The sequence below is a fragment of the Rhineura floridana genome, chromosome 20 (genome assembly GCF_030035675.1).
Source record: "Rhineura floridana isolate rRhiFlo1 chromosome 20, rRhiFlo1.hap2, whole genome shotgun sequence".
Taxonomy (NCBI): domain Eukaryota; kingdom Metazoa; phylum Chordata; class Lepidosauria; order Squamata; family Rhineuridae; genus Rhineura; species Rhineura floridana.
The window spans coordinates 11,158,502-11,171,870 of NC_084499.1; the positions used below are offsets into that span (position 1 = coordinate 11,158,502).

At 45.4% G+C, this 13,369-nt stretch overlaps 1 protein-coding gene across 1 annotated transcript in view; it reads right to left on the reverse strand.

Annotated features, from left to right (window-relative positions):
* PAPPA (pappalysin 1) overlaps positions 1–13,369 on the reverse strand; it is a 284,791-nt gene that overhangs the window by 248,975 nt on the left and 22,447 nt on the right. Inside the window, exon 2 of the mRNA XM_061604307.1 lies at positions 1,060–2,131. Within this exon, the coding sequence (XP_061460291.1) occupies positions 1,060–2,131 (1,072 nt within the window). The remainder of the gene's footprint in view (positions 1–1,059; positions 2,132–13,369) is intronic.

Sequence of the window (13,369 nt, forward strand, 5' to 3'; positions counted from 1 at the left end):
CAGCTTGCATTTCAAGCAGAATCGATCAAATTCTGACTTTCTGAACTAACCAGAGAACCAAAACACAGCCATCCCTGAAAATTCACACTTATTTGAATTTTGCAATGCAGTTCATCAACCAAATAATGTTTACAAACAATGCAAGTTAGGGGAAAGTGAGCATAAACATGAATAGATGAGCGAAAACAACATACAAAAATGCATGATATCATGGAAAAAATGTTTGCATTAGTCAAAGATGCCTACAAAAATGCGTTTGTTAGGAGAAATTCACAATAAAAGGCTAGAGAGTTTTCAGAAGTCTTTTTTAAAAAAACCAATCGCAAATTGCTGCAGAAATGTGGAGAACTGAAATGAACATTGGAAAAGTTGGAATATTGGCGAGAACTGAACATGATAGATCTTTCCATTCCTAACCCACACATACAAACCATACAGGATCTGAATTCCCCATAAAAATGCAGGGAAATAAATTTGTATACACAGCCTCCATTTTTTAACCAGAGAGAGAGAGCGCTCGTGTCACTGGTGCATCTCAGGAACTGGGGCTCGAAACTAAGTGGACTGGCCATCCGTAGTGTAGTGGCAAATTCAGAAGTGCAGGGTCCCTACATGTTAATCACAGCCATGCCCCCTCCCAACTTTTTTTTTTGCTGTGGGGTTGAGAATGAGATCCTTGTTAATGTCTAGGAGCCAATCAGCATGAAAGGGGAGAGTGCTAGTACTGAGAAGAGTCTTCTCAGTGGTTGACTCACTCATTCTGATTGGCTCCAATTATTCGGAAAGGTCAAGGAAGCATGTGAGAAGACTCTTAGTGCCTAACACATTCCCCTTTCATGCTGATTGGCTTGTAGGATGCTGGAGACACAGTGACCCTGCTTCCAAAAAAGTAAAGCGTCTAAGACCCCCTGAGACCTTGCACAACTACACCCCTGCTAGCCATGAGGACACTTGAAAAGAACCACAAAAATCATTTCCTCAAACATTCTAAAGCTTGATTACGTATGAGCCAGTTTCAAAGGGAATCACTTACTTTTATTTGCTCAACAGTGTGCCTACCTGTAAGGAGAATCTGGATCAAAGCATGTCTTGGTGACATCAGTTATCTCCGGGTTACAGCAATCCCCACCATCAAAGTTGTACCTCTCATAGTTACAATCCATGTCACACATGCCGTTCTGCTTCTTCTTGTTGAACGATGAATGGCGCACATGACGGCAGTCTCCTCCGTCATACCCGGTTAAGGTATGGTTGCACTCAGGGTCACAGCTCTCATCTCCAATCTTGCTAATTTCACAGTTGGCCAGGATGAGGCGATGCCGAAGGGAAGAATTCTTCACCTCCAGCACCTCCAGTTCCCACGTGATATTGTAAGGGCCAAAGGCATTGTTCAGTTGCTGGTGTTGGAATTCTATCTGCTCACGGCTAACGGTAGGGTTCCGATGGTGGTCATCATAAAGGTTCACCACGCGGTAGCGGACTACCTTTTTACGACGGAAGCTCAGGAGATTGTTGTAGCTGGCGATGACCTCTACATTGTCACACACAGTTTGCCCGCACAGAGGAGGATCAAGGCTCGTGTCCAGCAGGTATCCAGGGTGGGAAGTGAACTCAATCTGAGGAGGACTAGGGCTGTCTTTCATGGGAGACCAGGTGCTTTTCACATTCAGTAAAGTCTCCTGAAAAACTAGCTGAGGTAGAGGAGCATCTACTTCATGAGTCACCAGAGTCATGTCCAACAGGATCTCCTTCTGAGACCGGGCTGTTCTCCAAAGACTGAAATGTTCTACATAGCCTCGGTAATTCTGATTCAGGGCATTCCCACCAAGCATGAGCACCTTGCACTTTACAGTCAAAGGGCTAAAGATGTGCCCTACCTGCTCCCCGCTAGTGGCCACCTGGGCACCATTCACATAGAGCTTCATCAGACGTCCATCGTAAGTGACAGCTAGGTGAACCCACTGATTTGGGAGGTAGCTATGATGATCCGTGATGGTGGTGACCTTCCGGGCACGGTCCGTCTTCAAGGAAAAGAAAAAACGGGGGTCTCTATTCCCTTGGTCACTGATGGTGTTAATCCCCAGGACCCATCCTCGGTCACGGGTGGTGTAAGAACATTTGTCATATAGTCCTAAGTGACCCCACAAAAGAGAGAGAGAATGGAAGAAGTAAATATGGGTGATTCTAGGATGAAATGATTACATCACTTTAAGAAATACAGCAAATTTAACAGTATGCCAGCTGGCACAAGGCAAGGAGCACGGAACCCTTTAGTGAACACGCGGCCATACATGGGAGAATTTATTTCAATATTGAACCCAAAGGTCAAAAACTGCTAGAGGCATCTGACGTAAATGGGACACCCATTCTTTGTCTAGGTGCCAGAAATCCTTTCCAATTGCTTCATGGTGAAATGACACTTAGAAATCTCAATAACTTTACTTGAACTGTAAGCTTGACGTCACTAGTTTGGACCAAAACATGAGAAAACAGATTGATTTGCATTACCTCAGCACCCACACAAAATTAACATTCCCAAAGTACTTTGGTGTGTGTGTGTGTGGGGGGGGGGGAACAGCCGATGGCTATTAAACTTTTTTTTAAAAAAACCTTATAACATAGAGGTGTGTTCATCTAAGTTCTCTCTACGTAGGGCTGCCCTTGAAGACCGTTCGGAAACTTCAGCTAGTGCAAAATGCGGCAGCCAGGTTGTTAACGAGGACCCGCTGGTCTGCGCATATAACACCTGTCCTGGCCCGCCTGCACTGGCTGCCTATTTGTTTCCGAGCCAGATTCAAGGTGCTGGTTTTGACCTATAAAGCCTTATATGGTGTGGGACCACAATACCTTGTGGAACGCCTCTCCCGCTATGCACCTACCCGTTCACTTCGTTCAATATCGAAGGCCCTCCTCCGGGTACCAACTCATCAGGATGCCCGGAGGATTGTTATTAGATCTAGGGCCTTTTCTGTGGTGGCCCCCGAACTGTGGAACAGCCTACCTGAGGAGATACGCCTGGCGCCTTCGGTACTTTCTTTTAGGCTCCAGGTTAAGACCTGGCTATACTCCCAGGCATTTTAATGTTCAATGTGTTTCATTTAATGTTTTTTGTTTAACTTGTTGCTGATTTTATTGTAATTTTATTGTAATATTGTATTTTAATCTTGTTTTGTTCACCGCCCAGAGAGCTACTCGCTATGGGTGGTTTAAAAATGAAATAAAATAAATAAATAATAATAAACAGGTGGAACCCCATCAGAAGAAATCACACTATAGCAGAAGTGAAGTCTTAGGTTTCTTTTCACAAGAAACTCTGCCAGTCAGTGTGTATATAGATAGACAATGGGTTATTTCCAGTGCTAGTCCTACTCAGAGTAGACCCACTGAAAACAATGGACAGGACCATCTTAGATCCACTAAGGGTCTACTCTAAACGGAACTCTGATGGATACATACAACTCAATATTCATTTGGAAGGAAATGGTTTGTGAACTTCTTATGGAGGACACAAGCCCTGTTTAGACAGAACTTCCGCACAACCTCAAAAAGACAAATTCACAGAGGACAAGGCTCTCATATGTCTACTTAGCTATGACAGCCGTATATCACTACCAGTACCAGAAGCAGTGTGCCGCTGAATACCAGCTACAGAGGAGCAGGCAGCCAGAGAGGAAGGGCTGCAGTTCGGTGGGAGAGTATCTACTTTGCATGCAGAAGGTCCCAGATTCAATCCTCAGCAATCCTCTGCCAGTCAGTAGACAATTCTGTGCTAGATGGACGAATGATATGACTCAATGCAAGGCAAAAGAATCAGAGTGATGAGGATGGAGTTCTTGGCTGGTAAGCAAACCCAAAGTCCCAATGCACACATTCGGTGGAAAGCCATAAAACAATATTTCAGTCCACTTAAGTAGTGTTTATTTTGCATGCTCTCTCTAATGTGCATGCATGCAAAACTAGGCACATGGACACAGCCGTCAGTGCACAGCTTCCCCTTCATTTCCACCAGAGCAGACATTCAGCCAGACAGATCCTCTGCACCAGAAGGAAGTTACCAAACTGTGGTCCACAGACCACTAGTGGCCCATGAGCTTCATTCAGGTGGTCCACAGCATTTGTGTAAAATTGTAGAATTACTACAACAGACAGAAAAATCAAGTTCCATTCTCCACATCAGTTTGCAATTTTTTTTAAGTCCTCATGAAAATTCATCAGCATTTAGGCACAGTAAATGTTTTGTGGCTCATGGGGAAGAAGCTCAAAACCAAGCCCCAGCTGTGGACCACGCAAGCAAAATAAAGCCACTCACAGTTTACTGAGGCTTGAAGTTAGGGATGGAATTACACCCCTAACTCCACATGCCCTTCCCAGGCAGCACAATCACAGCTTCCTAGGATCTAACAGAACAACAGCAACTCTACTTTCACCTAGTTCTACATCACCTTTCTAGGTGCTAAGATCACTCCCAGGGACCTTATTGATAGACACGAGGGGTTCACAATCCAGGCCTGGTAAGCTTGCCCAGTTCAGGCTAGGGACCTCCTAGTTGGTGGGTCCCAAAAACATTACATTAGCCCCTTTCCCAAGGCTTCAGAGCTTGGGGATTGAAAGGTCTAGCAGCTTCACTACTGGGCCCACCTTAGAATACCCTGAGCACACACCCCAATGGTCAGGTCCTCTCAAATCCTAATCCATCAAGGTTTACAAAATAGGGGAGACCTTCTCTCAGGGCCCCTCGTGCCTCTCTGCAGCCAAGAGAAGATGGTTTCTATTTGTCTCCTTCCCAACTCAAGGAAACCACCATCCATGATTGCTTCCTCTGGGCTGAGCCTCATGAGCCCTTCATTAGCCCCTAGCAGTACCAGCTGCTCCCTGGTCGATTTCAGGCTGCTCGTTGGGTAGCAGCTGTCTTGGCTGCTGGAGAGATGGATTGGGCCCTCCTTAAATGGACAGTCCCAGCTAAAGGTATTCTACCCAAGGCAATCCCTGGCCAGAGCTTGGAAAAGTTACTTTTTAAAATTACAACTCCCATCAGGCCCAGCCAGCATGGCCACTGCATTGGGCTGATGGGAGTTGTAGTTCAAAAAAGTAACTTTTCCAAGCTCTGCCCCTGGCATATCTTCACAAGGACACAAAGCCACCCTGGGGCCTTTTATTCTGAGCTTAATTTCTTTCTAGAATTGAAGCTCAACTGAGGACAAAATCTCCTAAGGGGACAAATCATGGATAAGATAAGCTTTGGGGGAAGGTAGGGTCGGTGGAAAATTAATTTAAAGCCAAATCTATCAAATTCTAAAATGATAATTAGAGCCAAAACACAGCCATCCTCCAAAATTCACATTTGTCTGAATTTTGTGATGCAAGTCTCCAACCAAAGAATATTCAAAAAATGCATATATTAGGAGGAAATGTGCATAAAAATGACTATATTAATGAAGGTAATGTACAAACTGCATTATATTAGAAGAAATTGCTTGCAGAACCGTGTAAGTTAGCCAAGACTGCATACCAAAATATGTTCATTGGGAGTAATTCTCACTAAAAGGCTGAAGAATTTTCATGAGGACTTTTATAACAAAAGTTCATAAATGGCTGCGGAAATGTGGAGAACTAAATTTAAGATTGGAAAAATGAAAAACGGAGAGAACCAAAAGTGACACATCTTCTCATCCCTAGTTAGTGCACATACACCCTCATACACAGCATTGCATGTATTTTGTGCTGAAATGCATCATGCCCTCAAATGGGCGTTTTGCATCACTGCAAAAGACCTCTGCCCCAAGAAGCTTAGGATGGTATACATCAGGTATGGAGGACCTTTGGCCCTCCAGATAGTGCTGAACTACAGCTCCTATCATCCCTGGCCATTAGCCACGCTTGCAGGAACTAATGGGAATTGTAGTTCCACAACATCTGGAGGGCCAAAGGTTCGCTACACCAGGTGTACATCGTCCAACCTGATTGTAGGTAGATTTGGGTGGAAAATTGTGTTTGGCCTAAGTTTCTCCTGTTATAGTCTAGCACAGCCTTTCCCAACCTTTGGGTCCCCAGATGTTGCTACTACAGTTACCAGGTCTCCGGTTTTTGGCCAGAGTCTCCAGTTTTTGGGGGGCCCTCTGGCTCGCACCCCTTAATCTCCAGACTCTCAGCTTCAATTTTAAACAAAATTAAGTTTCTAGGTGGTCTGGTTCCCAAGATATACACCAAAACATCAGCCGCCGCCCCGTGCCTGTTTAATCTATTCAGCTGATATGACGCTGAAGTTGGGTCCTAGTTCCCAGTTCCTTATTTGCATGAAAGTTCGAAACACTAAAAAAGAAGAAGAGTTGACAACTACAGCAACTTCAAACCAAACTTAACATGTCTCTGAACCCCAAAATATATGTTGGGGTACCCTGTATGATATATCACTGTGATCGGGAGACTCTCCCCATCAAGGATAACAATACATTTATGCAATCAAAATCGTCACGCTTCTGATATTATCATAAATACATAATGATATCATAAAATCATAAAAAATAAGTAACTTGGGGTGCCCACCCCAAACTCTGTTCTGGGACAGGAGAAATCATATACCCCAGGAAAGGGGAGGGTGTCCTCTATGAGATGCCACTGCGACCCATCTGGCCCAGAGCTTCTGCTGGGCGCAGGGCACGGAGAAGGACATCTATGCAAAATCAAAATGGACAAAAACAGGTAGAAAAAAATAAGTAACTGGGGGTGCCCACCCCAAAATCTGCTCTGGGACAGGACAAATCATACACCCCATGAAAGGGGAGCATGTCCTCTATGGGATGCCACTGCATCCCACCTGGCCCAGAGCTTCTGCTGGGCGCAGGGAAAGGATGAGGGCATCTATGCAGACAGAAAAGGTAGAAAATCTTCTTACTCTTACTCATTTCTCAGACCTCTTTCTGAAGTGAAGGGTCAAATCTGTAAAGAAGTTTGGAGCAGCCATATTAAAAGATAAGGGCAGGGCATTCCAGGCAGGGGGTTGCCAACCCTGCTTGGATATGGATGTCTTTGTAGAGGATCCCTAGTCAAGCTTTACCAACAGCACAATCCAAACTATATCTACTCAGAAGTAAGTCCTGTTGAGTTCTATGAGGCTTAGTCCCTTAGTATGTGTGTTTAGAATTGCAGCCTTCAGGGGCATCCATCTTTACTCCTGGGTGCTCCCATCTAACATCTCCACAACACTAGGCTCCTTTCTTCCTACAGTGGCCTTCTGGTGATTGGCCTGGCCTGAAGGCACTTAAACCCTTCTTGCCAAAAGCAAGTAGGCTAGATTAAATGTTCCCTACCCAGGCTCCATCTTTTAGCAAAGATGTCTAGCTTAATTTCCAGTCAGATATTTTTTTTTAATTATACGCTCCAAACAACTATGATTGATGCTTAATGTATCATGCTTAATGACATCACTTGGGCCCGCCCCGTGACATCAATCGGGCCCGCCCCATGACATCACTTGGGCCCGCCCCTAAAATCTCAGGTTTGGGGATGCTTCTGACCTGGCAACCCTAGTTGCTACCCTACAGTTCCCATAATTCCTGACCATTGGCTATGCTGGCTGGGGCTGATGGGAGTTGTAGTCCAGCAACATCTGGGGACCCAAAAGTTGGAAAAGGGTGGTCTAGCACTTTAACTTCTATAGCACAAACACTCTTGAGTAGGGTTGCCAGGCTCAGGGCCTGAGAATGATTCTGCATCTTTAAGAGAAGAGAAAATTCAGCCAAGTGCAGGTTTTCTTGCAACACTGTAATGGGAAAAACCACAAGGTGAAATTCTCCCTTGCCCCCTGCACAACTTTTAAAGATATAGAAGACCTCTTGGTTGCCAAGCCCAGCCTCCAAAAGGTCTTCTGTATCTTTAAAAGTTGTGCAGGGGGAAGGGAGAATTTCACCTTGTGGTTTTTCCCATTACAGTGTTGCAAGAAAACCCGCACTTGGCTGAATTTTCTCTTCTCTTAAAGATGCAGAATCATTCTCAGGCCCTGAGCCTGGCAACCCTACAGACTGTGCTATACGATATTGTTATAACTGCTATGTTTGGTTTGTTTTATTTATTCTGTTACTATGTTATGCATATTGTTGAGATTTATTGTTTATTTATGTGATGTATTGTTTTTCCTTTTAATTGTATCAAATATGAATTGTATATTATATATTATATATTGAATTTTATGTTGTAAACCGCCCAGAGAGCTTCGGCTATGGGGCGGTATAGAAATTTAAATAATAACAATAATAATAATAGTAATAATAGTAGTAGTAGTAGTAGTAATAATAATAATAATATGGTGTGCATGTGCCTGATTAGTGGAGAGCTCTTAACCAGGAAGTGATGTAATAAATGGGTGGTAATAGAACAGTGGCCCCATACATTTAAACCACCCTGAAGCACTCATAGCTTCCCGCAAAGAATCCTTGGAAGTGTCATTTGTGAAGGGTGCTGGGAGCTGTTAGAAGGCCCCATTCCCCCCCCCCCAGAGTGACAATTCCCAGAGTTCCATAGGAAGAGGGATTGATTATTAAACCATTCTGGGAATTGTAGCTCTGGGAGAGGAACAGGGGTCTCCTAACAACTCTCAGCACCCTTCACAAATGACACTTCCCAGGATACTTTGGGGGAAACTACAAGTGCTTCAGGTGGTCTCACAGTGGTTTAAATGTTTCCTTTTGGTGGTGGGAGGGTGTGTGTGATGAAATCAGCCCAAGTTAACACAGAGACTATTGTGATGTAGTCTTGTGGATGCTCCCACCTGCTGAGACTCCACACATCCTGGCCATAGCTCAGTGGTGGAACACCTGTTTTGCATGCAGACGGTCCCTGGTTCAATCCCAGCATCTCCAGTTAAGGCTGGGAGAGACCCAGTCTGGCATCCTGGAGATCTGCTGCCAGTCTGTGTAGACAATACCGAGCTACATGGCCCAAAGGTTTGACTTGGAGTAAGGCAGCTTCCTATGTAAATGTTTTCTGGGCTGTAGCGAAGCTGTGGTCTTGCAAGGACAATCAGAGAACGGGGTTTGGAACAGAGACAGAATGACTCACGTCAAACTCTGTCATGCAGAAACAGACAGACATAACAGATATTGGGCTTAGCTGACTGTCCTTGAGCTTCACAGCTAGTATGCACCTGGATGTTTCTTTACTGGCATCATTTAAGTCAAGGCTGGAGAATCTTTGTTCCTCTTCCACAAACGTCATTTGACTACAACTCCCATCATCCCTAACCACAGGCTGTACTGCCTGGGGCTTAAGGGATCTGGAGTCCAACAACTTCTGGGAGGCCAAAGGTTCCCCAGCCCTGATTTATTGTTGGTGGAGCTGGCCAAAAGAACTGTACATGCATTGACATAGGGGCGGGAAAGAAATTTGATTCAGCGCGCACTGAAAGGCAAGCTGACCTAATTCACACTTTCCATATGTGAACTGAAACACAGCCATCCTTCAAAATGTGCAGTTCTCCCAATTTTGCAATGCAGTTCGCTGGCTGTGTAATTCGCACAAAAATGCATATATTAGGGCAAAGTGTGCACACAAAATATGTTAGTGCACCCCTTTGCTGGGTGACTAGAACCAAAGATGCCAGGACTTAGTTATGAAAGGGGAATTTAGGTCAACAGTCAAAGCGACAGTCAGAGGCCCATGGTTGGGGCTGTGTACTTTCCTTTCACACGCTTTAATCGTTCAGTATCAAAGTTGCAGCGGAGCGCTTGAAAGAGCAAATATTCTACAGGAACTTATAGGAAGCTTTTATCTGTCCAGAGGAAAATAATTAAAAGAGACAGATTTGGGTTCCGTGCTCCCATGTTCCATGCAGTTGGATAAAGTCAGGGAAGATCCACCCAAGCCCTTTCCCAAATTTGGATGACTTTGAACCCATTGTCCCTTGCTTTCCTTGCTTTTATACACACACACACACAATGAGAAGGGTGGGAATAATTTTGCCTCTCCATTTCCTCCCCCGTCATCTCCTTCCACAAGGCCCTTAAATAATTCAAAATGCCAACGTACTCAAGGCAAGCACTCAACCCATATACAATTGCTAACACCAGTACAGGGAAGCTTACAGCTTATGAACAAAAGAGCTGTCATATGGACAATGGCCCTGAAAAATACCTTCTTACCTTTGGTAAAGTGCATTCACACCCCACCATCTTAAAAAAGTTGGAAGTGGGGCAAGAGCAATTCCTGTGTGAGTTCTTTTGTTTGTATTCCAGAAGGAAGATAGAGTTAGGGTCCTCTAGTGGTCTAGGCTTGACTACCTTTACCTGGGCTATTCTCTACCTAACTTCCTTCTGTTGTAAACTGATGTCCTCAGGGAAGCTGACCTGCCCTTCTTCCAGGGCCGGTGCCAGACACGACATTGGGCTCCTGTCTCTTTCACCTACCTCTCTCTTCTGTTGCTGAGTGCTGTGTGCAGACAGGGCTCCCATCAACCAAGATGGCAGTGGAGGCTTCTCTAACGTCATTTTGGTCGATGGCACACATGCACAGTATGCTATGCGCCCGCCTGCGCACATGCCTGCCATCAACCAAGATGGCAGTGGGAGCATCAGCCCCTTAAAAAAGCCTCCACTGCCAACTTGGTTGATGGCAACCCTGCACGCACAGTATGTGCAGCCTCAGAAGACAAGAGAGAGAGGTAGGTGGAGTGAGCAAACAGGTGGGTGGCCTGAAAGCTCCCTCCCTGCGATCCATGGCAGCCTCGTGGAAGAGGAGCACTAGTCCCCCACCCTAACGAGGGGCCCCTCAGGGGCCCCTGTGGGCTGTGGAGCCCTTGGCCAGGTCCCAACCTGGCCGCCCTTTGACTTCGGCCCTGCCTCCTTCGTTTGACTTCTTCGATTGTCCGAGGAGAGAGGAGACATCTCTGTCTTTGCTCTCTCTCCTGAGCCATGAGGGTAATACCCAAGTGTGGGCATTTCGCCTCCAACTTAATTAGTTAGTTAGAACTAGGTATGCCTTTCCTATCTACTATGTATTTCTATAAATAAGGTAGCTTTTCTTATTTTACTAAGTCTTAAGTCTAGGTGATCTAAGTGCAGGGTAAAAGCCTGCCACATAGGTAAACACACACACTGGCACTCACAGCTCAGACCGCTGAGGATCTCTGCATATATTTCCATAACAAGCAAGCAGTAGCTCCATATGAAGTACTTACAGGCTGACTTTCCGTGGCCAGCTCAGTTGGGTTTAAATGATCATCCTTCCACTTCCTTGGACTCTAAGCCAAAAAAACTGTACCTGAAGTGGCTGATGCCAGTGGTGGCTGGTATCCATTGTGGCTAGTGGGGTGGAAGGCAGGGAGCCCAATAGTAGGTGGAACCGGAGCCAATGAAAGGTGGAGCCAGCTAATTCTAGTTTTGTCCCCATCTTCTTCTCTGCTGAGTTCTACAAGGGCAACACTGAACCTTGAGGAGTAGGCCGGGAGTCAGTGCCACACCCTGAACCAGTTGTAAGAAAGCAGGCAGATGGAGGGATGGCTAAGGGTGAGAGTGGTGGGGCAGTGCTCCCTTTGCCCTAGTGGATCAGCCTCCACTGGCCAAGAAATAATGTGGCTATCTCATATTTCCCTGCGGTGGCTAAGCCAGATGAGGACAAGCTGCGTTTTTCTCTCTATTTTGGGTCAAGCTGTGTCTTCAAAAAGAACCAAACCTGATAGCAATTGTGTGTGGGGTGTGGGTGTGTGAACACAGTCCTCCAGGTCTCTCTACCTGACCCTTGAGACTCTCCCCAGGCCCTTCCACTCACCGGTCTTGCTCTGTGTCAGCATGTTGGACAGCTCCTTGAAAGTTCAGATTAAAACCGGGAGCAGATTCCACCACCCCAATGACATGGCGGCACCAGCTGCCACTGAAGCTTTTACCAGGGACCAAGCCTTTCATCTCCTTGGCTAGAAATCCTCCAGGAGAAGGGATGAGGTGGGGAGAATTTGATTCAGTAGGCATTTAAAACTGAATCTATCCAGTTCACACTTTCTGAAACAATATCAGAACCTAAACACAGCCATCCTTCAAAATTTCCACTCATCCGAATTTTGCAATGCAGCTCGCCAACCAAACAATTTTTACACAAATGTATATATTAGGGGAAAGTGTGTCTAAAAATGAACATATTCATAAAAATAACATAAAGGATCAAGTTTATTAGGAAACATTGCTTACAAAAATGTGACCATTTGTCAAAACTGCAAATAAACATGTTTATCAGCAGTAGGGATGGATAGATCTGTCAGTTTGGTTCTCTGTTTTTTATTTTTCCCAATTTGAAATTAGGTTCTGCACATGTCTGCAGCAATTTGCCATTTTAAAAAAAAAAAGTCATGAAAATTCTCCAGCATTTTAATGAGAATTTCTCCTCCTAAACACATTTTTCTATGCAGTTTTGACTGATGTACACATCAGTTGAAATGCAAACTGAATTGTATTTCTCTTCCATCCCTAATCAGGAGAAATTTGCATCAAAATGCTAAAGAGTTTTCATGAGGATTTTTTTTAACAACAATGCAAATTGCTGAAGGAATGTGGAGAACTGTCGGAAGGCAGAGCTGGGGTCCCAATCCCGGGGAGCTGGATCCCGGAGAGTTGGGAGAAGAGTATTCGGATGGATGGCAGAGGGAAGGGGGAGGAACTTCCCCCCTTTGGAGCGAAGACGAAACAGAGGAACTGCCAGTGATAAGGTCGCTTAGCGACGGGGAGCCTGAGCCCTCCCTGGACATTCTCACGCCTCCCCCTCTTTCAGGCGCAGAGCAAGAGGGGAAAGAGGGAGGGCTGCTCACAGCCGAAAAGTGGGGAGGCAGTTTACCATCAGCCCCTCCCCTATCCCCCATCCTGGAATCGGAAACTTCAGAAGAGGAGGGGGTGATGCTTCCCCCCTCACCGCGCACACGCAGACAGCTGAAAAGACAGGAGAGAAGGGGGGGAAGGCGGGCAGTACCTGAGGGGCAGTTAAGGAGGAGCGAAAGATTGCGCGCCCGTTTGGCCCCTTCTTAAAGAACAGGCGGGAAGAAGTCCCTTGCTCTGTCAACTTTCTCCCAATGCCGCAGGACCTGTATCCCTGTATTGCTTCATGAGAAAACGCAGTCTTTGTTTGGACATTACCCTAATAAAACACGAATTAACTACAGCCGTTGGTCTGGTTCCTGAGTCACATCCTGGGCCTGACAAGAACTGAATTTAAGACAGGAAAAATGAGAAAACGAAGAGAACCAAAGCTGACAGATCCATTCTTAGCCAGAAGTCATCCCTGCTTTCTTTCTGATGTCTTCTTTTTTTTTAAAGAAAATGTACTATTCAGACAGCCCCTTGGAATGTGAATTTTTCTACCAACCTGTTTTTTCAAAAAAACTGATATGTTTCACGAT